Source organism: Sceloporus occidentalis, unplaced genomic scaffold (assembly GCF_023333645.1).
Source record: "Sceloporus occidentalis isolate IW3139 unplaced genomic scaffold, rSceOcc1.0.p SCAF_13, whole genome shotgun sequence".
Classification (NCBI taxonomy): Eukaryota; Metazoa; Chordata; class Lepidosauria; order Squamata; family Phrynosomatidae; genus Sceloporus; species Sceloporus occidentalis.
The window spans coordinates 5297168-5325072 of NW_028316993.1; the positions used below are offsets into that span (position 1 = coordinate 5297168).

General features: G+C 47.3%; 1 protein-coding gene across 6 annotated transcripts in view; it reads right to left on the reverse strand.

Moving 5' to 3' along the window:
* Positions 1-26981, reverse strand: part of MARK4 (microtubule affinity regulating kinase 4) — a 39640-nt gene extending 12659 nt beyond the window's left edge. For 4 of the 6 annotated variants that reach the window (XM_089478719.1, XM_089478721.1, XM_089478723.1 and 1 more), the window contains exons 1-10: positions 26840-26958; positions 10959-11225; positions 10505-10558; positions 9128-9176; positions 8120-8185; positions 5162-5232; positions 4704-4760; positions 3772-4008; positions 3244-3363; positions 1528-1627 (exon numbers count right to left, since the gene is read on the reverse strand). In XM_089478719.1, the coding sequence (XP_089334845.1) occupies positions 1528-1627; positions 3244-3363; positions 3772-4008; positions 4704-4760; positions 5162-5232; positions 8120-8185; positions 9128-9176; positions 10505-10558; positions 10959-11225; positions 26840-26893 (1075 nt within the window). In that variant the 5' untranslated portion in view covers positions 26894-26958. Of the gene's footprint in view, positions 1-1527; positions 1628-3243; positions 3364-3771; positions 4009-4703; positions 4761-5161; positions 5233-8119; positions 8186-9127; positions 9177-10504; positions 10559-10958; positions 11226-25296; positions 25318-26839 lie in introns of those variants that run through there. The other 2 variants (XM_089478724.1, XM_089478720.1) reach the window with 2 other exon arrangements.
* Positions 26982-27905: the final 924 nt, after the last annotated feature.

Sequence of the window (27905 nt, forward strand, 5' to 3'; positions counted from 1 at the left end):
TAAATTATTTAATTCATGACCCACTTTTCTCCCAGGATGGGATCCGAGGTAGCTCACAATCTAAGTTAAAATCAAATACAGCTAAAACAATGGCTCACGCACAGGTTAAAAGGCTATACAGAATCACAGAATCATCAAGTCGGAATGGACCCTCAGGGACAATCTAGTCTAACGCCCAGCCACACAAGAATACACAACTACAGCACTCCTGTTAAAAGCAGTCCTTTAAAACAGTTTAAGGCAGTAGTTCTCAAATAGTGGGGCGGGCCCCCCAGGGGGGGCGTGAGGCTTCATAAAGGGGGGCACGAGGCTCTGTAAAGGTATGTTATGCAGAGGTACTTATAACAATTTTATAGACAAATGATACTATTTACAGTCGCGCGGGGGGCGCGAAATGTTTTCTTCTTCTTGGGGGGGCATGACACAAAATAATTGAGAAGCACTGGTTTAAGGGGAGGCAATTCGCTGTGGTAGCTGTTTGTTACACAGTTCTTTGTGTGTGTGTGTGTGTGTCTGTGTGTATTGTGGGCCTTCAAGCCATTTCCGACTTATGGCGACCCTATCACGGGGATTTCGTGGCAAGATCTGTTCAGAGGAAGTTGGCCATTGCCTTCCTCTGAGGCTGAGACAGGGACGTAGCCAGGATTTTAGGAAGGGGGGGTCCAGACTAAGTGCCACCATTATATTGGGGCTTGGGTGCGGCAGCGCAGCAGCACGCACCATTCATTTTTCTAACGGAAGGGGGGGTCCGGACCCCAAGAACCCCCCCTTGGCTACGTCCCTGGCTGAGAGAATGTGACTTGCCCAAGATCACTCAATGGGTTTCATGGTCAAGCAGGGAATTGAACTCTGGTCTCCAGAGTCACAGTCCAAAGCTCGAGCTACTACATCTAATATTTTTCATTCCTTGCTTGAGAAGGGAAGGAAAACCCAACCTGTGAACTGATAAGAAGATGGCACCACACACCTAGGCCTCTAGAAATGCCTCTTAAAAGTAACTTTTCCAGAGAAGCAACATCAATAGCTTGCTATGGCCTGTTACAGACAGCCAAAATAAAGCTGCTTCGAGTCACAGTGGAGATATGGTGTTTCAATGATGCATGCGTCCTAAGAGTCCAGAACTCACACCAAAGCCATGCTCCAGCCCTAAGGACTGGAGCATGGCTTTGGTGTGGCTTCTGGACTCTTAGGACGCATGCATCATTGAAACATCATATCTCCACTGTGACCCGAAGCAGCTTTATTTTGGCTGTCTGCAACAGGCCTATAACTCTTCAATGGCTTGCTGAAACAACTAAATGGCTTGCTAGTCCAACATAACCCAATTCATTCCTTGTTCAATGCATCTTTGTAGGACCCTTATTACCACCCAGGTTCCAAAAGGAACTAGTTACAAGGAACTACGTTACATGAGTTTATGTTACACCCACTTAGTGAGTTGTTTAACATCTGCAAAATCCTTTTTGGGCTCATGATGCAACTTTGCAGGACCTTCATCACCACCTACTTTACATCCCACCCACTTACCGATTCGTTTTGCGTCCGTAAAATCCTCTTCGGGTTCCTTGTAGGGCTTTAGCTCGTCTCCTTCGTAACCAATGTTGATCCACTTGTCCTTCATGATTTGCTGCAGAGAGGAGTGAGGGAAGAAAAGAGTTCATAAAATGGGGCTGGGGCATATTCAGTCCCCAATACAGGGGGCTTTTTCAGCAGTGCCTCCCTCTAAAACTCAGTGGTGAGGGGAATGCCCTTGGGACATGCTCAGGGGCACTCTTGAAGGATTCACGCCAGATTCAAACATGAGACCTTTTTGCCCCCCAACCGTCATGCCTGTTTCGAAGGGAGGAGAAAACAAGGATGCCAGGCTGGAAGTGCCACGTGGGGGCGCTGCAGATGGGCCTAGCCCACCCCCTCCCCCTGAAACACACACCATATAATTATCCCTGAGTCGATTAGGCTAATTACAGACATCCGCGGAGGGGGGGCAGGGAAGGAGGCAAGGCAAGTCGGTGGGAAGGGCCAGATCCCACGGAGACATTAGCTAATTAAAGGCCTGGCGCTTCCTGCAAGGGAAACAGGTTGGCGGCGGTGGCGCTGATGCATGCCTGGGAAACAGGGATGGGTTGGCATCTCCTTTCCTTGGGAGGAGGCGAGCGCACCAGCTGCGCCTTTCTCTTTCTCCTGCCCTGGGGGTCCAGAGGAAGGACACTGCATTTCCAAGAGGAGAAAAGAAAAGGAAGAAGGGAGGAACAGCTTGTGCTGGGAATAGAAAGGGGGAAGGAAGAAAAGACACCCCAGATCTATCAGCCTTCCCTGGGCACCATCAGAGGGCAGGAGGGCAGTGCCACCCATCTCCTCAGCCTCATCCTGAGCTTGGAATAAGTTGCATTTTTCAATGAGGACTCTCAGCATCCGCCAGCCAGCATGGGCCAGGGGTTTTGCAACTCTGATGAAAGGTCTGGAAACCACCAAGCCCTATGAGGGGAGGCTTAGGGAGCTGGGGGTGTTTAGCTTAGAGAAAAGATGGTTAAGAGGTGATATGACAGCCCTGTTTAAACATTGGAAGGGGTGTCATACTGAGGAGGGAGCAAGCTTGTTCTCTGCTGCTCCAGAGAATAGGACACAGAGCAAAGGGTGCAAGCTACAGAAAAAGAGTTTCCACCTAAACATTAGGAAGAACTTCCTGGTGTTAAGAGCTGTTTGACAGAGGAAGATGCTCTCTTGGAAAGTGGTGGAGTCTCCTTTGGAGACTTTTAAACAGAGGCTGGAGGACCATCTGTTGGGGCTGCTTTGATGGTGTCTTCCTGCATGGCAGAAGTGGGATGGACTGGATGGTCACTGGAGACCTCTTCTGACTCTATGGTTCAATGGAAGTGGGTTTCTGGGCACATATAGTTGTGTTTCTCGGTCTTGTCCAACCCCTTAAAACTGACCTTCAGATCTTATCTATTCTCTGCTTTAATCCCTGCTTCAAGCAGCAGCTCTTCTCTTCTGCCACAAGTTTTTACTTATTTATTTATTGGATTTCCAAGCCTTTCTTTCTCCCAGAATGGGATTCAAGTCAGCTCATTATTTGATGCTGGCTAGTGGACTCCTGGGAGTCTGAGACCCCCAAAAGGGCTTTTCTCAGCTCCAGTTACAGCTCCCGCCAACAGGTCACCAAGCTGCTTATCTCCATCTTCCCTGTCCTTCCATTTTCTCCACTTTGGTCTGGGATCCTTTTCTCCCCGCAGGGATCCTCACCTCCAGGGTGCAGCGCTTGGCTGGATTCAGCACCAAGAAACGCCGGAGAATGTTCTCGCAGTCTGTGGACATGTAGAAGGGGACGCGATACTTGCCACGTAGGACTCGTTCCCGCAGCTCCTACAAAAGGAGGATGCCATCAGGGTAATGCCAAGCTCCCTGTGCTGCATTACCTGGCCCTTGCCAACAACCTTCTCCTTCCTAGCCAGCCGATCATCCACATTTCCCCTCCTTTGGCCTTATCTCTGCCTTCTTGTCGTTTTACTTGTAAAACGTCATGCACTTTGATGGTGCTATATAAATAAAAAATATCACCATCGCCATCATCAAGACCTTTTTTCTAAGTACTTTGGACAAAACAAACTACATGTCATTCCTATCACTGGTGAGAAGAGTATTTCTAGTTGGATGGGCCTGCTGGTCCCTCTCTTTCCTGGGCTGCATCCACACTGCAGAATTAATGCAGTTCAATGCTGCTTTAACTGCATCTCCCCCTTTCCTCCATCCCCTCCTCCTTCTTAGCCTCACCTTGAGGTTCTGCCCATCAAAGGGCAAAGAGCCACTGACAAGTGTATAGAGGATCACCCCCAGGCTCCAAATGTCCACTTCGGGCCCATCATACTTCTTGCCCTGAAAGAGCTCCGGCGCGGCGTAGGGAGGGCTCCCGCAGAAGGTGTCTAGCTTCGAACCCAGCGTGAATTCGTTGCTGAACCCAAAATCGGCTATTTTGATATTGGCATCAGCATCTAGCAAGAGGTTCTCGGCCTGTTTGATACCGGAGAAGGAAAGATGAGGACAGGAGAATCATTTAAGGACTGCAACCACCACATCCATCAGAGGAATGAAATGCTTCAGGGACAGAAAGGAGCACAGCCTGGGAAAGTGATGTCTTTGGGGCAACGACTCCCAGAATCCCCCAGCTACCAAGACCATTGGGAGTTATAGCTCAAAAAAAGTCACATTTCTAAGTCAATGCAAGAGGGAGAGATCTATTCACTGAAATGATTACAACTTTCAGAATCAGTACCTCCAATGGCCAGAAAAGTAACTTTTGTCAAGGTCTGGAAACAACCTTACTCCTAGTTTTGGATGGAGGAGTAAAAAATAACAACCTCAGAACCAGAGAAGGGCTTTCTTATTAAGACAACCAGTGGTTTGTGCTCTATTCTGAATGGGGGATTCTGGGACTTGTATTCCTCACCCAGAGAGGTAACTTTCCCAAATTCTGGAAAGGAGGCAGCCATAAAGAGGAAGACCCATTCCATATTCTGGGGAAGGCCCTAATAAACTCCTCATAAAGTCTGTGTATAGGAAACCATCAGAAAGCAAGGGGGTCACTCTCTCAGCCACCCATGCGGACTGTTTTGGATTTTGGAGTATTTCAGAATAATGGAGCCTCAACCTGATAAGGTTGTTTGTCTGTTTTTAAAGAGGAAGGGAGGAATTAGGAAAGCAGTCACCTTCAGATCCCTATGGACAATGTTCTTCTGGTGGCAGTAATGCACAGCAGACACAATCTAGAAGGGGGAAAGATGAGGAGTTAATAATGCCTGCGTGCGCGACACACATCTCTCCCTTTCCTGCCGAGAGATGACGTCTGCACCCCCTCCTTCCCTCCATCGTTGCTCATCCTGAGTGTCCCTTTTAAAGCAAGCAAGCCCAGGATGGCAGGATCGATCTTCCGCCCAGAGGCCGGAGCAGCAGAAAATCAATCCCTGGCCACGTGAAACTGCCACGGGAGCAGCCGATATTCCCTCTGCACCAAACCCATGCTGGCTGGCTTGCGTTTCACAAGGCCTACAGGCAGCCTGGGTTCCTTTTAGATTCCCTTGCAATGAATCCCATATGCTCCCTTGCCTCCTTGCCCTTTCTGTGGGACCCAGCTACCCCAGACGTAAATGTCTGAACGCCTCCCTACCTGTCTGAATTTGGCCCGGGCTTCTTTCTCCTTCATACGACCGTGGGAGACAAGGTAGTCAAAGACTTCTCCTATGAAATGGGGGGGGGGGGGAAAGAGGTTGTGACCAGTTGGACTTTTGCAGCCCAAGGAGGATGGGTTATTGCATGTCTATCCCTGGGGTCTGAGCGCCAAGGTGGTTTGCCTCCTGGTTCACTGCCGCTCCCCTCACTCTGACTGACAGCTGCTTTGACTGGCATGTATCAGTGGCCACTAAACCAAAAGAAGGACTTCAACATCTGTATCCCTTCCAGGCACATTTGTACCGCTACTAAAAACATGCACAGAGGGCAGAAGGTTTCCTGGGACTGCCAGCTACCGAGTACCACCATCCCATCCTGGCACCAATGCCCAACCCTAAAGACACCCGATCTCAGAAGCTAAGTATGGTCAGATCTTGCACCTATCTGCACTGCAGAAATAATCCAGTTTGACACCACTTTAACTGCCACGGCTCAATGCTATGGAGTTCTGGGAACTATCATAATAAAACTGGATTATTTCTGCAGTGCGGCTGCAGCCCTGGTTATTTTTTAAAAAAACTTTTTGAATAGGAAACCCCCCAGAAGTGACTCCCAAAATGGTGGTGGTGATAATGAAGTAGTAGTAGTAGCAGTACTTAGTAGTAGTAGTAGTAGTATTTCTTATCTGCCTCTCCCCAAAACTCGAGGTGGGATGCAACACAGATTAAAACACACAGAACCATTCAAACCCATTAAGTTACAACACATAAAAATAGGACACTTTAAAATCATCCAACATTAAATTTAAAACAAAGAAGTTTTAAAATCCATAGTTTAAGACCAACCAGGTAGGCCTGCTGAAAAAGATAGGTCTTTAATATTGTTTTAAATTTAGATAGTGTGTTTAATTGAATCTGTCCCAGTGGGTCATTCCACAGTCTATGGGTGGCCGACAAAAAGGTCCTCTGGGTGACAGTTGCCAGTCTATTATTATTATTATTATTATTATTATTATTATTATTATTATATCCTGCCCTTCTCCCAAGGCTGGGACTCAAGCTGGCTTATAACATTAAAAAAACACCCTACAGTTAAAAACAAACAAAAATAGTATACTAAAATAGAATTAAATTATTACAATAATTAAAACAAATTCAATGCTAAAATCAAGTCTAGTCCTGGCTGGTTGAAAAAAACGTTCCCTTGAGAACCTGAGTGTATGGGATTGGTTATATGGGAGGAGGCGATCCTGTACGTAACCCGGACCCAAACTATGTAGGGCTTTAAAGTTAATAACCAACACAAGAAGGGTTAGGAAACAATCCTGTCTGTAAAAATCCTGGGGAGCTGTTTGTGGCAGTCAGAGGCGACAACAGTGGGTTAACAGACCCAAAGGACCAATTTGGTAAAAAGGCAGCATCCCATAGTCATATGCAAGAAGGTGCTGGGTCCAAACCCTGCAGCATCCCTAGATAGAGCCAGGAAATAATATTGTTTGAACTGCAAAGAGCTGTTGCTGCCAGTCGGAGACGGCAATCCAGCTGGCACAAGCATCTGGCTCCACAAAATCTTCCTAAAGTTCCTAAAAACATATTGCTCATGGAAACACAGGTTGGGCTACTTGTTATTTCGGTTCCTCTTCCCACACTGGGAGAAAGGTGAGCTATAAATCAATACATGCATCCAATGATGCCAAGCAACTTTACAGTTTTGGTTATTTGAGCCGCTTCTCCCACACTGTTTGCATCTGGAGATTTAAGGACTCCAAATAGCTTCAAAGGCCTTGTAGAAACCGGTTGAAAGGCAAAACTCTCTTGGCACCTCTGGGCAAGGTGCAGCGAGGAGCAAATCCCGGGTTTCCATCTCAGAAATGCTCTGACTGCTGATGCTGGCAGGCGGCTGTTGAGCTCAGCGGTCAAGTAACCAGTTTTTGTGTGGGCTGGGGATCTTTTCTACAGAACGGGGCATGTGTGCATGTCCAATTTTAGCAGCTCCAGGAGAATAAAGGTACAACAGAGGCGAGAGAAGCAGACTGTTGTTTGGGTTGTCTGTGTCCTGTCCTTCCCTGTGCAGCTGTCTTTGTCATCCTACAACCACCAAACTTTGCTTTCAATGGGATTTTGCAACCGGCACAGCCGCACAGCTCAGAATCTACCCCAGCTTTTGGGGCCACAGCCCAGAGCTACACAAAACCAGGCCTCTGAAATCCTATATGAAATGTTTTTTTGTGGGGTTTTTGGGCTACATGGCTGTGTCCTGGAAGAGTTTACGCAGCCACATAGGCTGAAAACTCCACAAAAAAATATGTATTCCGGCCGTGAAAGCCTTCGACTTCCTGTATGCATTTGCCACTCATTAAAAACTTTGCATCTGAGGGCCCTTTCACACTGTTATACCGCATTGGTTTCACTTTATCTGCCATACTCATGGAATCCTGGGAATTGTAGTCTGAGGAGCCCATCAAGCTCTCTGGATGAGAATCCCAAATGCTCATGCTCTTGGGCGAGTCACACACTCTCAGCCCCAGAAAAACCCATGGTGCGTTTGACTTAGGGTCACCCTAAGTTAGAAACGACTTGAAGCCACACGGCAATGACATAACAAACTGAAAATGCCATAATTTCACAGTATGTGACTGTGGCAGTTAAACTGGAATCGTTGCACTATAATTTGTATGGTATGGAAGAGCCCTGAAGGAACTAGAAACTCAGAGACGTCCAAAGGGAAAGGAGCGGAGCGGACCAGGACAGCGCTGGCAGGCACAAAATGGCAGGGGAGCGCAAGTGTAGAATTAGGACAATGTTTCCCAAATGCTGGTCCTCCAAGGGTTTTGGACTTCAGCTCCCAGAAGTTCTTGTCATCTTGGCCAATGGTCAGGTATTCTGAGATCTGAAGTCCAAAACACCTGGAAGGCAGGAGTTTGGGAATCCCTGGATTGGGGCCAAATGGCACTTACCGGCACTAGCGTACTCCATGACCAAGTAGAGGGTCTTTTCTGTCTCTATCACCTCAAAAAGTTTCACTGAAATGAAGAGAGAGAGATCCCATCAGCTCTTTTAGACCCTGGGCCCACAGAAGTGTCCAGACACCAACCAGGACATCCCTGATGCCAACTTCAGAGAAGCAGAGTTTTGGGTAAGACCTTAGTACTCAACCTTGATACCAGCAATTGACCAATTTAAAGTTAATCCAAGTTAGGCTTCTCAGACATAGAGCACATGCATTCTTGGGGTTTCTAAACCCCTCACTCTTTCTCCAGAATTGATGCTGATGGCACTCTCTCATTCATAGGGTTGCCCTTAGTCAAAGTCAACTTGGTGGCACATAACCACAAGGAAAAGAAAACATCAATGAGATACAATAAAGCCTGATGAGAAAGCAATCAATCCATGTACGGTCAGTCCTCCATATCCGTGGATTCTTTATCCGTGGAATCAAGCATCTACCACTTGAAAAATATTACATGCACTGTATGTATGTATGTATATATATATATATATATATATGTACACATTCATACACATTCCAAAAAGCAAACCTTGATTTTGCCATTTAATATAAGGGACACTATTTATTTCCCACTGCATTTAATGAGGCTTTAACATACACAGATTTTGGTATTCACAGGGGTCCTGGAAACAAACCCCAGCCAAAACCAAGAGCCCACTGTAAATAGATTTTTTAAAAATTAAACCATTAACAAGGAGTTACTGGTTCCCATCCCACATTTTTCAGTAAATGGGGGTATGTTCTCCATAACAACCACGTAATGCGGGTTAAGCTGAGAAACTGGTCTTCATGGTTGAGAGGAGTAGAGAACACCATCAAACTTTCATTTCAGGTCCAATGCTCTATCCATTCCACCAACCATTCCCAAATCTGGTACCTTCCAGAGTTTTGCATGACAACTCCCATCATCCACCAGCCTACATGGCAGACATCTTCCCCTCTGGCTCAAACTTACCAATATTGGGGTGGTTTAGACCCTTCATGATCCTTACTTCTCGGAAGAGCTGAAATAAACAAAGACATAACCAAATAAGCGAGAGATGAGAAACCGGAGGAAGGTGGATAGTCAATTGCCATCCCCTTCATCAGTCTTTTTGCCCTGATCTCCAGGGTCATAGTCCAACACTCAAACTGCTATACTATCATTTCTAAAGGAGGAAAGTGGCTGACAGTGACACTATGTGCATTTTGGGGTGGGGGGGGGGGTGAACATTGGGGCATACTGACTTTCCCAGCCATGCTGTATTGGAAGCACCAGTTTGCATCCACAACTGAGATGACGGCTGGATCGGGATGGGGACCATGGGACTTTCTTGGGGCAAATAACTAAATCGGAGGGGGTTGAAATGAAAATCTATTCCTTCCTCAATTCTCACCCCCCCTCAAAAAAAATCTTTCAGAGCTCATTTGGCCTGGAAAATCGGGCTGTTAATTAGCATCTCTCCTTCCCCCCCGCATCTTCCCCTTCAGCGAGATGCTGGCAGGAGATGGCGTTTCCACAGCGACCAACTTGGACTCCCGGTGCTAATTAGGGAATGGACCGGTGGCTGCAAAAGGGAGACTGAGAGGCATCTTCCTCTTCCTCCTCCATTACAATCGGAGTGGTCTTGGGGAGCTGGGATGGGTCAAAGGTTTGGCAGGATGGGGACCCCTCAGCCAGAATAATAATAATAAAAATTTTATTTATATACCACCCTTCTATAAAACCAGGGCGGTGTACAACAGTCATAAAATACATAAATGAATCAATGCATCTCCCCCCTCTAAAAAAGCCATAAAGCAGTGGTCCCCAAACTCTAGAGTTTTGGACTTCAGCTCCCAGAATGCCCACCAGTGACCACAGCTGATGGATGGCAGAGGTGTTCCGTCTGGTGGAAGGGGGTGGCCAGGGGGGTCTTGGGCTGGACGGTGAGTGACTACCCCACCTGTGTTTACCCTCACCTGGTGTGGTCCATACCACGTGACACCACTGACAATGGAGCTTCTTACATTTAAGACCTCAGTGTTTCACGGGCCACAAATTTAAGAGCTCTCCTTAATTTTTTTACCAAGCTGGGGGATTCTGGGAGATGTAATCTGTACATCAAGACCAAAATTAATTTGTTCATGCTCTGCATCAGAGCTCAACCCCCCAAGCTTTCCCACATCACAACCACCTCCCCAAATGTACACCCACCCTTTATGCACTCATCCATCAACACTAAGTGGTCCCCTAACTTTTGCAATGGCAGCCCCGATAGCCGCAGCCACTTACTGGCTAGCAAGAGCCTGGCTTGGCTATCTATTTGCCCTGCCGCCCAGCCCTTCCTTCCCTTCAGCCATTCACACTTACCTTCTGGAGGCTTGTTGGATTCAGCTGAGTCTTGTCTATTATTTTTATAGCCACCTTAAAGAAAACAAAACAGGGCCAATTCAGAGTGCTAGTTATGACCAACAAAGCCCTATACAAACTCACACCCAATTATCTCAAGGATCGTATTCTCTCATATGAATTAGAATACGGATATTTTATATTTGTTTTTTTTTAACTCTATATTTCAATATTCCAATGCAATGAAGTTTTATATAAGGGGCACCATTTTGCTGTGCCATTGTATTTAATGGGACTTGTGCATCCATGGATTTTGCTATCCACGGAGGGTCCTAGAACCAACCTCAGCAAATAACAAGGGCCCACTGTACCGTAATGCAGACATGCGCCACCAAAACTACATGCCGAAATCCAAGCGCAGCCACCGGTCAGCGCCACCCTACCCATGCCCCCCCCCCCGTCCTGCCCACCTCACCTCTCTGCCAGTGAGGATGTGCCGTGCCAGCTTGACTTTGGCAAAGTTGCCCTTGCCGATGGTCTTGAGGAGCCGGTAGTTGCCGATGTGAGGTTGTTCGTCGGCGCAGGAGGCGATGGAGTTGCGGCATCGGGCGCCCAGCGAGCGGCTGGACCATGATGAGCCCTTTTCGGAGCGGCTGCTGGCCAGTGTGGAGGGCTGCGGGGAAAGCGGCGGCGTCACCGGGATTGGGGCCGGGTCAAGGGTCACCACCGGGCAGCGCTGGTGCTTCGGGAAGAAAGGAACGGATAACATGAGAACCAAGAAGACAAACATTTCTCAGAGTCATAGAGTTACAGTGGGAAAGGCTGCTGAGACATGTAGCGACATAAGGAGTTTGTTTTAGTATAATAACATATTATTTTTGTATTTTAGCATTTTATAGTGTTGTGTTTTATCACCCAATTTCACTGATGCATTGTAACTCTAAGAACTTTTCTTATTGTTACAGGTTGATTTTCCCTTATCTGGAATTCCAAAATCCAAAGTAGTCCAAAATTCAAAATTGTCCACTTCAGTGGCTGTAGATAGTGACACTCTTGCTTTCTGAGTGTTCAGTGTACACAAATGTTGTTTCATGCACAAAACTATTAAAAATATTGTGTATGAAATTCACTTCAGGCTATGTGTATGAGATATATACAGTACACACAAAACATAAATGACTTTCCTATTTAGACTTGGGTCCCAGTGCCAAGATATTTTTATATATATATATATATATATATATATATATATATATATATAAAATGCAAATATTCCAAATTTGGAAAAATCCAAAACAATTTTAGTCCCAAGCGTTTCAAATATGGGAGATGCAAACTGTATTATTTAAAGGAGGAGAAGAGAAGGGAACATTTTGCATTACAGGACTCTTGAAAACAGGTAGAAGCAAATAGGGCTTAGCTGGCAAATTAGCCAAGATGCCAATTTGTGTGATCTTTTGGCAGACCAATTCCCTTAAGAAGAAGTCCTAGCAGTGTAGGGACTTACCATTTTGGCCCTCAGAAATACTAATTTTTCTGCACTACATCTCCCTAATGTCATAGGGGATTTGGGGAGTTGTAATCCAGAAATGTAAATTTCCCAAGCTCTTCTTGGAACTGAGCAAAATAAGGCGTTTCTCTCCAAGCTGCAGCTGATAAGAAGACAGCCGTAAAATGACCCCTTTTCCTGCTTCTTGCAATCTGAATGCATCCTTGAGATGCATCTTTGGGATGGAGGACTAGAAGGGTTTGGCAAAAAGTCTCTGCAATTGGTAGGTCCAAGTCCCAGAATCGTCCCCAGGGAGGCTGGTCGCCTTAACAAGCTTAGACAGCAAAAGATCTTTAGTCCAAGGAGATTATGGAGATCAAGGAGGCAAAGAGCAAAGCAGCCAAGAAGGCCTAACAGCCCTGGCACAGGTCTGGAGAAAGCATCCAAATGCCCCTTTCTCCTCTGCCCAAATCCTCCCCTAAGCTGGCTGGAGTCTCTCCAGTACTTAGTGTTGTTTCTGACTTATGACGACCCTATCATGGTGTTTTCTCTGTAAGACTTATTCAGTGGATGTTTGTCATTGCCATACTTTGAGGCTGAGAGAGTGTGACTATTAGAGCCAAGTTAATGCTTTCATTCACACTTTTAAAAAAATCAAATAATTTCCCTATTTTGTGCAATTCTAAAGGTGAAAAGGGAAACGAAAACTTAAGTTGGGAAACTTTAAAGCCGATACATGAAAAAGAAGCATCCAACTAACCAGTGTGAAACAGAGAGAGCATCATCAAAAGGTAAAATTACACAGGGGTTGTATCTACACCACATAGTTATAGCACTTTGATACCACTTTACAGACACGTGAGACAGGGCACCCAATTGAAACCAATGTGAAATAGTCATAGCATCATCAAAAGTTAAAATCCCACAGGGTTAAAATCACATCCACACTACATACTGTAGTCATCGCACTTTGATACCATTTTGCAGACACATGAGATGGGGCATCTAAAGAAACCAGTGTGAAATAGAGCATCATGGAAAGTTAAAATCACACTGGGGTTGCATCCACACACCACATAGTGATAGCACTTTGATACCACTTTGCAGAAACATGAAATAAGGCATCTAAATGAAACCGGCATGAAAGAGACAGAGCATTGTCAAAAGTACAGGAGCCCTCTCCAGTTTTCACTTTGGCAATCCTAATCTACTTTTAAGTGACGGTCTTTCCCAGTCTCTCTGAATGCAAAGTTCCCACATCTTCTATCCTCCTCCTCCTCACCATGATGTCAATTGATACGCTACTCTGACACACTAAAGCCATGCTCAGTCTCAGCAGCTTACGGAAACGTCAGTAAAAAAGATCCTGCCTTTTGACTCATCCAGGCTGTGACCCGGGAATTAAAGAAAGAAAAATCCCCACGAACCAGTTAGCCAGTCTATGGCTCTCAAAGGCCCCAAAGTGGCTCATCCTAATATTAAGAGGGAAAAGAGTAGGTTGGGCATGAAAACTAACCTGAAAGGCAGCCACTCCTGGGATGGAGCCCAGCCCAGGTTGACAAAACCGCCTCGCTTCGCACGGGAAGGAGGAAAGGCGGGTTCCCTTCGCCCTTTTCAAGATGGAAGCTGGTCTGGGAGGCTGGAAAGGGATGGTTAAGAGTTGGGCTCCAGCCAGGAGCAGTCTTGATGGAAGCAGGGCTCTGGGTTCAGATCCAGACCAAGAGCATTCATACTATGGTGTTACGGTTCCACTTTACCTTGCCATGGTTGCAACCTGTGGAATCCTGGACTGTGTAGTTTGGGGTGACTGGCTAAGAATTCTTAGGACCCTTCCTTTAACTGCAAATCCCAGCATTCCACAGGAGGAGAGAGACATGAAACTGCAGAGCTGTAACTGCATGATGCGAACTGTTGTTGCTGTTGTGTGCCATCAAGTCATTTCTGACTTATGGCAATCCTAAGGTGAACCTATCATGGGGTTTTATTGGCAAGATTTGTTGACAAGCTACATTGCATTGTTTACTGCAAACAAGTTATTACAACCTGATAGTGAAAATCTGTGTTTCTCCAGCCTCCCCTTCATCATGCTCCCAAGGCTGACGCTGCTAAAAAACCTTCCAGCTAGACAAGAGGATGAAGAGGAACGCAAGGGTGGGAAAGCAGAAAGAGACTTTGTAAAAAGGAGCTTCTTCATCAGAGAGTTTGGTGTAGCTATCTAACCCTGCAGGTTCTTGGATGCTATTCCTAAAGACCCAGTGCCAACTCAGAAGTGCACAACTGGTCCCTAGTCACAGGTTTCCAGCCTGTCTCGCCCTCCATCCCTCCTCCAGCCCCTTGCCCTCCATTCGCACAAAGGGACACTTTTCTGCCCCATTTCTTTGCTAAGCGGACCAAAGCGGGAGAGCCGGGAGGTGGATTTTTCTGCCTCAGAAGCTGCTTTCTCTGTGCGCACTGAAGAGGACGGGACGCGGAGCCCAGCCTGATGCAGAGAGCGAGGTGGAAATCCTGCAAGGGTTTGTTTCAACAGCAAGTGGGGACAGCCAGTGCCATGCCGCCATTTGAACCCCGGGCCCCTCATGCTCTCCAGGGCTGCACAAAGTCTGCTGGAAGCAGAGCAGCTGATGGGTTTTCCATTCCCTCCAAAGTTGGGGTTATTGTTGCTGTTGCTGTTGTGTGCCTTCAAGTCATTTCAGACTTATGGCAACCCTATCCTGGGGCTTTCTTGGAACAGTTTGTTCAGAGGAGGTTTGCTATTACCTTCCCCTGAGGCTGAGAGAGTGTTACTTGCCTAAGGTCAGCCAGTGGGTTTCATGGCCAGGAATTGAACCCTGGTTTCCAGTTATAGTCCAATGCTGAAACCATTACGCCAGAGTTGGCAACCCAACAGGAAAGGATGACTCAAGCCACCTTGAGTGCCTATACTGGGAGGAAGATGGGATATAAACAACAGCAGCAACAACAACAACAACAACAAGAATAATAGCTCTCTTATCAAGGCAAAGACCGGTTGTTGTTTTTAAAAAAGGGCAAAGAGCAGAATTCACTTGGGGACTTGCATCATCTTAAGTGACCTTATGTTCGCAGGAAATAGAACTGAGCAGTTTCCCAATCCAGCAAGGGCTACTTTTACGTTACTACTTAGAGGAGCTTCCAAAATGACTGCTTCACATCAGAAGAGATGCCCAATGGGATGGGATGTGCAAATGGATACCGGCTAGGGATTCCCAATGTGCATACGGACACTCTTGCCGTTATCCCGTTACACGTCTTTGCAATTCGTAAATAGGGTTCCTTAGGGCCTCTGCTAAGTATTGTATGAATAAAGTTGTGCAACGTTGACCGCAACAGAGGATTCCCAGCCAAATTTCCAAACGTCCGCTTTGCCAGAACTAAGAAAAGTTACTGCTGACCACGCTTTGGACTTTGGCTCCTAGAATTTCTGACTTTGGTGAATTAATGTTTTAGTTTGATCTTTCTAAATTATTGTGAGGCGCCTTGAATCTTTTCTTGGGAGAAAGGTAGGATATAAATCCAATAAATAAATATATAAATAAATAAAACAAATATCAAGTGTTTGAACCTGCAGGATCCCATTTTCCTAGCCAGACCCAGATCAGAAAACAGCTTTGCAGAATCATTTGGAAATCGGAAGAGGACAGATCTCTCCTAGACCATCTCACTGCTTTATCTGCTCAGAAACAAATGTTTGTTTTAGAGATGCGAATGTCAAGAAAATGATTTTTCAGAAATGAGGCCAGTAAATGAATCAAAGTACATGTCTAGCCCACATTCGTATCCAATCTACTTCCACCTTTTTTCTCTTCTTTCTTTCCTCCATCTTTCCTGTAAATCATACTTTTAGAAAATCCAGTTTCAAACAATAGAACACAAAGGTATACCCTATTGCCTGCAAAGAGCTGTTCAAAAGCAACAACCATCCCTCACCACAAGTGCTCCTGTTCCAAGGACTCAATGGAGAATCAGTTGAACTTTTCTGGTCACTTATACAGCCCTAACCCCAAACTAGGGGCAGCCCAATGGGGTTGGAGACATAGCCTCCAGATTGTCCTTTTCCAGCCCCTATTCTACAGACTAAGAGTGTGTGTATGTGTGTCTTGGCACATAGGATGTGCATGACCCAAGGAGCATGCCCTTTCAATACTATCCAGTCCTGCACCCGAATTGCCCACTGGGCTAAACATGTCCCATTAGCAACAACAAAGGCAAGAAGACAGAGGGTCTCTCCATCCCTAGAAAGGTACATAAGATGCAAAAGGGTGGACCAGTAGTAAAAACTACTGTAGATATACAACTGAGCAGGAAAGCCAGAATCGTACAAGCCATTGTTTCCCCTATTGCCATAACTGGACAGTGAGGAAAATCACTTCGTTTGAGATGTGGTGCTGGAGAAGAGTGCTGAGGATATCATGGTCAGCTAAAAAGGCAAACAAATGGGTCCTAGAATAGATCAAAGCTGAAATCTCCCTGGAAGCCAAGATGATAAAGTTGTCGTATGTTGGTCACATCATGAGAAGGAACGACACACTGGAAAAGACAATAATGCTAGGAAAGATGGAGGGATGTCGAAAGAGAGGAAGAGTGCATGCTGGATGGATGGACTCTATGAAGAAGATCATGGATATGAATTTGCAGGACCTGAGCAGAGCACAGAGTGTCTTGGAGACATCCCATCCATGGGGTTGCCATGCGTTGGGACAGACTCAAGGGTGGTTAACAACAAAATAAAAGCAGGAGTGATCTCCAGAGGTGTTTTCCCACATTTTCCCACCGGTAGTGAAGGTTTGTTTGGGCACAGTAAGCGGGCACCAGCCAAAGCAGCGGCTGCACATTCTGTTACTTGTTCCCCATGAGAACAAAACAAAATAGCCTTTTAGGAACTTATTGTACGCTGTGTTTTTGGCTCGTGGCTGGAGGAGACCATCATGGAGAGAAAGGACTGATAAGATGACTACTTCTCTGGGGGCATGGCACTCGCTGTGCCTGGTCCAACTCCCTGGAGAAATCAAATTATAGCTGGAAGGCTCCCTGGCTCTGGATTCAGTCCACAAGGGACTGCTATTCATACATTTTACCACACCCACAAATGCGACATGTTCTTTTGCCAGTGGTTCCCAAGCTTTGGTCCTCCATATGTTTTGAACTTCAGCTCTCAGAAGCTCTAGATAACTTAGCCAACAGTCAGGAATTCTGGGAGCTGAAGTCCAAAACATATGGAGGACCAAAGCTTGGGAACCACTGCCACCCAACTGCATGCGTAACCAAAGAAGTTCATGCATGTACCTGCGGGAGGGAGGGAGTTTCCTTCTTTTACATATCTTTTTATGAGACATTCAGCCTTCTCTGTCAGAGAGGTCTGGTTGATGGAGGGGTCAACACAACGCAAAATACAAATCCCAGGATTCCATAGATGGAGCCATGCCGGTTAAAGCAGTGTCAAATTGTATTGCTGCAGTGCAAATGCAAGCATAGTCTCAGCTAAAACACCACAGCCTGTACATCCACTCGGTTGTCATCCTCTTTTGGCACCACTATGACCCTATTTCCATCCCTGCCCTCCCCTTCAAAGCTGCATCCCCTATTTTCTGCAAACACCCACATGTGTCAACCAAAGTCTGGCGTCCCAACCCTTCTGTCAATGCCTTTTCCGATCCCAAACCTCCATTCCTCCCCACCCGAGCAGATGGCATATCTGGGAAAGTGTTTGCCAACATCCACCCAAAAGGTTCCCTTCCTAAGCCCTCCAAGCTAACCTTCTTCCTCAGATTAAATGGACTCCAAAAGTGGCTCTGTGACCCTAATCCTCACCCCGACACCCAATCCCTGAACCCACAAATGGCAAAGCCAAGACCCGCAAGGAGGGAGGCTTAGAGACGGGTCCAAATGGAAAATCTGAAATGTGTAATTGGAAAGCAAGACTCACAAGGCGGGAGGGAGGATTAGAGACGGGTCCAAATGAAGCTCTCTGGGTGACAGGTGCCGATCCAAGGAGGCAGCTTTGGCCGGCAGCAGTGCATTCTGGGACAGGGATCCAAACCTCCCAGAGGTGTCAAGATCAGGGATCTGGCTGGATCCCCAGCCAAGCCAAAGCCAAAGAACGGAGGAATGGGGGATCCAGCGAACAGCAAAGGTCAGCTGTGTTGTGACCCTAGTGCTTCAGGAGGAAAAAAGCATCCCTGGCCTTGTTGGGTTTTCTTCCTTTCTTTGGAAGAAGGAGGGGAATTGCTCTCAGGCTCGCCGTCGTGGGTTGGCCTTTCAGAAAGAGCTCTTGCCTTTACGTTCCCATGGGAGGCGAAGGAAGAATGCCTCGGTGCATTGTGGGAGCGCACTGCCTGTCAGGCTAGCGCAAGGTGGGGGATGCAGGGGAGGGAAAGCGCCATGCACAGACCCTTAATACACACACACACACATATATGCACACATGCACAACCTCCAAGCTCATCAATAATGCACTGGGACATAAGCGGCATGCTTGGAGGCTTGGAAGGCGGAGGGCAATTCTCTGAGGCTAGTGTGGGACACTGCAGGAGTGTTTTGTGCAGAGTGGCATACAAGAGCAAAGAGGATGGATCCCTGGTTTAGCTGAAAGGAAGGATGCATCGCAGGACTTTTAGTCCAAGCAAGCGAGCAAGAGGAAGAAGTCTGGAGAGGTTTCATTTTCCAAAACCAGGAGGAAAAAATAAATAATAATCACAGGGGGAAAGAGATTTCAGCCTAATTCTCCATCACTCCTGGCTAGTGTAGAGCCATTGAATCCATTAGTTTTATCGACCCGCTGACTCGCCATTCGACCACTGATGGGTTGGCGCTAATTGGGACTAACTAACAAAAGGATGCCCAGCGTTTCTGTCAAACAACGAAAGAAAGCAGAAGGGATTTTTCACAGTGTTTTCTTGGCAAGGTTTGCTCAGAGGGGGCTTGCCTTTGCCTTCCTCTGAGGCTGAGAGAGTGTGACTTGAGCGAGGGCACCCATGGGTTCCCACGACTGAGCAGGGATTTGAACCCTGGTCTATTCGTTACAGAGCCAGCATAGTATAGCAGTTTGAGCATGGGGCTACGACTCTGGAGACCAGGGCTCAGCCATGGAAACCCATTGGGCGACCTTCAGCAAATCACATTCTCTCAGCCTCGGAGGATGGCAATGGCAAATCCCCTCGGAAGAAACTCACCAAGAAAACCCCATGAGAGGTTCGCCTTCGAGTCACCATAAGTTGGAAATCAATTCAAAGCACACAACAACAACAACAACAACAACAACAACAACAACAACAAACTCCAGAGTCGTAGGCTGCATCCACAGTGCAGAAATAATCCAGTCTGAGACTGCTTTAAGTGTCCTGGCTCAATACTATGGCATTCTGGTCATTGTAGTTTTGTGAGGCATTCAGCCTTCTCTGTCAGAGAGCTCTGGTGCCAGGACAAACTACGGTTCCCAGAATTCCATGGTAGTTAAGGTGATGTCAAACTGGATTATTTCCACAATCCAATGCTCAAACCACTTCACTGCACTGGCTCTAGATCTGAGAAAAAGTTAGCCAACACAAGATGAACTGCTCTCCCTTTTGCGGTGTTGGAATCTCCCTGTTTTAAGCGAGGGATGCTTGCACCAATTGCTGGCGTAAGAGAAAGGCCCCTAGACGTATCTGCCCAAAGTGTTCTGCTGATATCCTTCCCCTCCAGACCCTGTAGAAGAGATGGTCACTTTCTCCATAGTGCCCAATGTCCAAGCCCAAGAAAGGGGCAGTTAAACCTGGACCCACACTGACACTGAGCTTAGGTTGCATCTGCACTGCAGAAACAATGCAGTTTGACACCATTAGGTTGAGAACAGCAGCTCTATAGGGTTTTAAACCTGTGGTTGTGAAGGTATCTTCAATGGATGATATTACAGTCAGCCCTCCCCATTTGCAGTTTCGACTTTTGCAGATTTGGTCATCTGCTGTTTTGATTAATATGGTTCCTCTAGGAACCTCTAGGTCCTCCAATGCAACTCTGCTGGAAATTGACCATAGAATCTAGGATTTCCCAGAGGAAGCACTTCTCTAGGCATTTGTAGGTCCTCCAGCGTGATTCTATGATCAGCGACTGGCAGATGTTGACTTGGAGACTCCTAGAGAGGTGTGTTGTCTTAGCATTTTGTTATTTGTGCAGTTTTTCCACATTCATGGGGGTCCTTCACTTTTAACCCCAACAAATGTGAAGGGACCACTGTAAATAAAAAGCCAAGTAGGGAGAGCTGGCCTGAAATGTGAAGAAGCAACTTTGCCCTTCCGCAAACCATATAAAACCTCACAAAAACCTGTTTGCTGGTTTGTTTCCATGTGATGCAAACCTTCACACCCCAACTTTTGTGGCCCTGCAACTTACGTGGGATGATGCTTTTACAACCCCAACACCAAAAAAGGAAGAAAGGGGAAACCTTTTCCGCCACAAAGACACAACAAAGTGCAAAGCACAGAACAAAATGCATTCCAAACACATGTTGGAAACACAGGGGGAAAGGGATTTTTTTTAAGGCCAATTCTAAGCGTATTTGGCATTTTGTACAGTACTTTGAGTTCTTCACGAAGATCACCTACAAGGAAGGCCAACCATTGTTGTTAGTTTTGCAAATGAGGGTCGAAAGAGAAAACACTTGACCCTGGGCAGCTTTGCACATTTAAGACTGGAGCGAAACCTGATTTAACACCCACACACTTGGCTACCTCCTAACAACAGCTTGAGATGTTCTGACCTGTTTCAGATACGGAAATATCTCGCCATCTAGCTATTACTTCATTTACCGATACGATCCTTGAGTCCTTTCTCCCCAGTCCAAAGAAAAGCTCCTGGACCTCAAGGTTTTGTGGGCTCCCATGCCAATAATACAACGTCCGCTCAATAGACAAAGACCATGTGAACCTTCAAGAATAAGATGGTCTCCATCCAACTAGACCAGTGGTCTTTAACCTTCCCAATGCTGCAACCCTTTAATACAGTTCTAATGTTGTGGAGACCCCCGACCATAAAATTATTTTCATTCCTACTTTATAATTTTGCTATGTGTTTTCTGGTGGTCGTAGGTGACTCTTGTGAAAGGGTCATTCAACCCCCAAAGGGATTGTGATCCACAGGTTGAGAACCACTGAACTAGACCATCTTTATGGTCTAGCTTGACTCAAAGACCAAGTTTGCTTCCATGACCAACGTTGCTACGAAAAGGAAAATCCACCACCGAACGAATGGACGGACAGGTTCTGTTAAAGATCACCGACTCACATTCTTGATCCGGAGAGCTGGGAATCTCGTCTCCTTTGGGGTCAGGCCTGGATCTGGTTTGCCGAAACCAGGATGCTTCACTTTGCATCAACGCCAAAGTCTCACAAGGTCCAGCAGGAGGGAGAATATTCCACAGGAGTGCCCAAAACGGCTCGGTCTGGACGAGGGTTCAAGAGGGAAGCTTCACTCATCGGCGCTTGTTTTCCAATGAACCGGCACATCCTTTCTGCCCAGGAATCCACCTCTGAAGTCCCATCCGCTGTTGAAATCAGAAAGATGGTGACGACAACAACAACAGAGGAGGCAGCCCTGCTTCGATGACACCTCATCCCTAAAGACAACTTTCCAGAGAAGCCACAGCGACTCCCATTTCAAGGGAAACCGGTAGAGCGGTTGGGTCACTCCATGTGAGATTGCAGACACACAACCTCACCGAGGGAGACCATCCCAGCTGAGCAAGGAAGCTGGAACACACCCAAAACAGCACCACTCAAGGGCTCTTTGTGTTGAGGCAGAGTGTGAGTGTGTATGTCGCACACACAAACACACACACACACACACATGCATGTGTATCTGTTACCTTCCATCCACATGTTCTACCAGGGAGTCCTATGGGGGAGTCTGTCAATCAAAGCAGGCAAGGAAATCTTTGCAAATTTCGTTCTTGCAGGCAATAACTATTTACTTATTTATTTGACTTCTATGGAGTTTATCACACAAAGGAGATCGAGAGTTTATCCCTTGAACATCCTGGAAAAATCGCGTCATTACACGAAACAATTTCACACGACGTTGTGCAAAACCCGCCATTAAAGTGGTCGCAAAGTAGCATTAAAGCACTTCTTTTTACTTTCAGGATTTTAGCGACAATGCATTCCCGATATCACTTTAGTTGTGCAATTGCATGTGATAACCATTCGAGCAATTACTCGCCATTTCTGCTTTGTTTGCCGGATGCTTGAAATGTGCATTAATAATAATAATAATAATAATAATAATAATTATTATTATTATTATTATTTATATCCCACTCTTCAGCCAAAAGGCTATCAGAGCATCTTACAAATTGTTAATTAGACATTTCCCTGCCCTCAGAACCTCTCTCTAAGGCTGAAATTGGCCCCAGTGTGATAAACTCCTTCGCCCGCCTTTCTCCCCAAAAAGGGACCCAAGGAGGCTCACAAAATATAACATTATTAGAATCATTTCATGTTTTCCTTCTCTTCCTACTTCACCTTTCCGAACATTATTGTCTTTGCCAATAAAGTTGTGTCTTCTCATGATGTGGCCAAAGTGCAACAGCCTCAATTCGATCATCTTGTCTTTCAGGAAGATTTGAGGTTTGATCTGTTCAAGGACCCATTTGTTTGTCTTTTGGGTTGTCCACGGTATCCTTAGCACTCTTCTCCAGCACCGCATCCCCAATAAATTGATTTCCCTCTTATCCGCCTTTTTCACTGTCCAGTTCTCACGTCTGTACATGGCAATGGGGAATACAATGGCTTGGACGATTGTGACTTTAGTCCTCAGTTGTGTATCTTTACACTTTAGGATCTTCTCTGGTTCTTGCCATTCCTGGTCTTCTTCTGATTTCTTGGCCTTAGTCTCCATTCTGGTCAACGCTTGATCCTTGAACTAGCAGGACCCAAAAATAGTCCAGGTGGGGCAGAGAGCTATCCTAACAATTACTCATCGTGTAACAACGGCTGCAATTTCAAAGGATTAATGGGATTATTTTGGTTGGTTCGTGTTACTCCCAACAATGCCAGGACAATGCAGCGTTCTCAGAAATTATTGCGAATGATGCATATCAGAAAAGAAGACCTGTAAACATATCAATGCTTTGGTTTTTGTCTTAGAGGGAAAGTGTTTTGTTTTGTTTTTCCTTTCCTGTTTCTATTATGGCAAAAGATCCATCTATTGTGACAGAGAGACAACTGCTTTGTTTCACCAGCAGTTTTGAAATAGAATATATACTACAGAGGTTGCCCCATGGACTTAAAGCAAGAATGAGCAAGGTGTAGCCCTGCAGTGCACTATTGGACTGCAACACCCACAATCCCCCATCAGCTTGCTAGGGTTGATGGGAGATTCAGTCCAACAACATCAACCGAGTCTGATGTTTGGGTATCTCCGCACTGCACGGTCGTAGCAATATGGCACCACTTTTAGCTGCTATGGTATCCTGGGATTTGTAGGCTGGTGAGGTACTTTGATTCCTCTTGCTAGAAAGCTCTAGTCGACTCCCCTGCACTACAGCACTAGAACCAAACTAAAGTTCCCAGGATGCCATAGCAGTTCAAGGAGAGCAGAGCATGCATGGTCACCACATGCATCAAATCCCAAAACCAGTTTGCTGGGTTAAGGTTGCTCTCTGCCCATGCTCAGAGGCACCCTTCCTCCTACAGCATTGCTTGGTGAGTTTGAGGGCTGCTGGCACCCAAACAGGTTCCACGGCGGAGGAGCGCATGCCATGCACCGCAAGGGCTTCGCTTCCATGGAAACAAAGTGGTGGTTGGCAGCACTGGCAGCTCTCAGGGAAGGCTTGTCAACCAGCAACAACAGTTAACAACAGTAACAACAACAACAACAACAACGCAGGGCGGAGTCCCCGATCTGCAAATGCCAACAGCCAAAAGTGTTAGACAAGAGGCCGGCCTCACCTGCCGGAGCAAACGCCATTCACAGACATGTTGGGCGCATGACGTTGCCGGAAGACAGGATTTTGCAAGACACATCTATGCTGGTATTGTTTCTTGCTCTCACACAAACACAAAAGCACAACTACAAGCAGAATTGTGCACACACCTGAGAATGTTCCCTGTCCATTTATTACTATTGCTATCATCTTCCTTTCGATCCATATCACATCTGGCCCATGTCACTGCCTCCCCTACTTCCTTCCTGCAACAACCTCGCAAGGTAGGCCACTGTTTTTACCATGTGTGTGTGTATGCACACCTTCATTTGTTGACTTGTAACCCCACAAATTTTGTAGAGTTTTCTTAGGCGAAGAATCCTCAGAAGTGGTTCTGCCAGATCCTTCCCCTAAAATGCAGCCTGTGGCACCTTATATATATTCATTAGCGGACTCCCATCTAACTACTAATCAGCCCTGACCCTGCTTAGCTCACATGTTCAGATAGCATTTGGTGCCTTTGGGGTATTTAGGCCTATGTGAATGTCTATGTGCCTTCAAGTCATGGCCACCCCATAATTTTGTAGGGCTTTCTTAGGCAAGGAATGCTCAGAGGTGGTTTGCCAGTTCTTTCCTCTAAAACGCAGCACCTGGGATTCCATGGTGGTCTCCCATCTAGATACTAACCAGGCCTGATCCTGCTTAGCTTCCAAGACCAGACAGGATCTGGTGCATTCAAGGTATTTAAGTCCCCACCATTTTTAGACATGGAGAGAAAAGCAGCTTTCCCAAGCCTAGCCTAGTCTTTAACAGAGGCTGGATGGCGATTTGTTGGGGGTGCGTTGATGGTGAATTCCTGCATGGCAGAAGGGTCGGAATGAGTGGCCCTTGGGGTCTCTTCCAACTCTATGACTCTAACCCAAGAGCTAAGCTGGATCTTCTAAAAAGCAACCAAAAACTGCCCAACGCTTCTATGTATGCTTTCCTAGACAGGGATAGTCCCACTGTACTCAGTGAATAGGGGAGATGGTGTGTTTAAAGAATGGGATGACAAAGTAGGGAAGAATGATTTGAGGTCCCTCCTCTCATTCACCCAGATGCTTCCATTCATAGTTTAAAAATGCATTTTGTGATGCACAAGCCCCTGTCCCATAATTTATTCCCCCAAACCAGCATTGGTTACACAACTTTCACAATGAGTTCTGCATTCCTCTGCCACAGCTATTATGGTTATGATCATTTACCTTCCTCTCCCTATGGATCAAGGCAGGGCACGGCAACAAATGAAACACACAACATGCACACCATCCATGGCTTTCTTAGCAGCACCATCACAAGGACTAGCCCCTTACTGTGAATTTATAAAACCAATCCCCTGCAACAAAACACTCTCCAAAAGCACAAACTTACATCCATGGAAGACAATTTCGTAGACAAACAGAATTAACGCAACTGTGACTGTGGTTCCAAGAGACATTTGCGATCTTTGATTCCCCATTGAATATATAAAATGTTATTGGGGATAACTGTTAGCTTGCATAGAGGTGAACTGTGGTTAGTATATGAAACCCCAATACTGCCATACTGCCTGGAGAAATTGCTTTTGGGGGCATTGCAAGAGCCAGAAATGGCTGATGGCTCCTAGGGAAGCATGGCACTCCAAAGGCACGCTTGGGAGCAAAGAGAGGAAAGAAATCCTGCAAGGACTGACAGCTTGGAGGGTTGAGCTTTTGGGGGACTACGACTCCCAGAGTCCTCCAGACAAGACAGGATGCCATTCCCATCTAATCTTATGGCTCCAGGAATGGCCTTTTCGCCACAAGCTACAGCAGAGACCAAACACAGTTTCAGGGGGGCGGAAATGTTCACCTGCCAACCTGTGGGGTGCCCTGGCATTTGGGGTGCACGCATGCAAAGAATAGCCCCAATGAGCATCACTGGATGGGAAGCCCCTTGGATTCGCAGCTTGCTCTTGCCTGGTCATTGTAGGCGCTGGCCATGGTGGTTGGGCCTGGCCTCTTGGTTAAGGCTTGGCACTGAAGCATCACTGTCAGGGCCCAGGGCAAAACAGACAACCACAACCACAACTGCAACTGAAAGATGGAAGACAAAGTGCTGGCTCCCACCATCACCACCATCATCATCTAGACAAACACACACACATCCCCCTTAAGCCCTGCTTCGGCTGGCCAAATTAATGCCCTCCGATCCTGGCTGGCAGGCATAGCAAAGGCCTTGGGCATGGCAGGGAAAGGGATAAGGCAAGCCATAGGGTGCCCAGTGGGTACTTTGGGGGCTTAGTGGCCTTAACATGCCCCCTCTCCCCCCAAAAATAGCAAGGATGCCAGCAGAGAAAGGGATGGTGGGTAGAGGGAAGAGGCCATTTGCCCTCTTTGCGGCACAGCCCTGGCACCCAGCCCACCTCTCCCTCTCTCTGACACTTGGGGGCTGGCATGCAAACCCTCTTGCCCCCCATCACCAGCCCTCCTCCCCAAATTTGCCAGAGATGGGCAGCCAAGGATGGGCATGGCGCCCAAAAAGGCTTGGCACCCAGCCATCCTCGCCAGGGACTTTAGGGCTGGAGGGGGGCATATTTAGGGTGGGGGGGGGCAAGGAAAGAGGGGGGCTCGGGGAGATGGTGAGGCTGAAGCCCCTTCTTCCTTCCTTCTGGGGCCTTTCAGCCAAAGGGAAAAGGCCTCTCTCTCTCTCTCTCTCTCTCTCTCTCTCCAGCCATGTTTGGTCCAAAAGGGAAGAAATTAAGGATGGAGAGGAAGAGGAAGGAGAGAGAGAGAGAGAGAGAGAGAGGGAGGGAGACCCAGGGCCCCTCCCCAAAGGCAGCAGCAGCAGCAGGAGGAGGAGGAGGAGGAGGATGGTAGGGGCCCAAAAGGGAGGCAGAGGGGCCAAGGGAGGAGGGAGAGGAGGGGATGGAAGGGGGCGAAGAGGCTGGGCTGACCGGGGCCTCGGCGTTGCGCTCGTTGCCCGGGGCCAGCGCCGTCCGCAGAGACATCTTCTTCCTCTCTTCTGCTTCCCTCTGCTCTTCCTCCGGAGCCCTTAGCTGCTGCTGCTTCTGCTGCTGCTGCTGCTGCTGCTGCTGCTGCAGGGGCTGCTCTGGCTGGGCAGGGGCTGCCCCCAGGAGGAGGAGGAGGAGGAGGAGGAGGAGGAGGAGGAAGGCGGCCAGGAGGGGCCCAGGCTGGGCGGCAGCCCCCGGAGGAGCCCCATCCGGAGGGAGAAGGAGCAGCAGCAGCAGCAGCAGCCTCGCCGGCAGAAAGGAGGAGGAGGAGGAGGAGAGGGAGGAGGGAGCCAAGGCCGGCCCCACAGAGCCCCCTCAGCCCCCAGCCAGGCCCCTTAAAGGCGCCGGTGCCTCTTTCGCCTCCTGCGGGAGAGAAAGACAACTGGCCTGCCTAGCAAGAGGGCTCCTGAGCATGAGCAGAGAGTCCCTGCCAGCAAGCAGCCCTGCTCTGGTCTCTCTGCATCAGCAATTGGGCTCTCTTCATTTCAGGGCTGGGAAAGGATTAGAAGAGGGCCCCTGAGCATGGACAGAGAGCCCTTTGGGGGGGGGACACTGGAGACGAGCAATGGGTCTCTCTCTTCATCGAGTTATTCTTGCTTGCTTGCTTGCCAGGGCTGAGAAAGGGTAAGAAGAGTGCTCCTGAGCATGAGCAGAGTGCCCTTGGGAGGAAGCAGGCCCACTCAGGATGCTGATGGCTATGAGCTGCCCTTTCCATTTCCTTTCCCTCCCCATCTTTCTTTCCTGAGGACCCTTTGCCTAGGAAAAACCCTCTGACATTGATGGGGTCACCATAAACCAACAGGCGACTGAAGGCACCAGATCCCACCTGATCCTGGGCAATAAGAAGGGCCAGCCCTGGTCAGTCCTTGGATGGGAGGCCACCAGCAAATACTGGGGTGCGGTACTCTATATTTCAGAACAAGCAAAACCACCTCTGAGGATAGAAAGCCCTATAAAATGCATGGGGTCACCTTAAGTCACGAGGCAACTGGAAGGTACCCACGCGTCC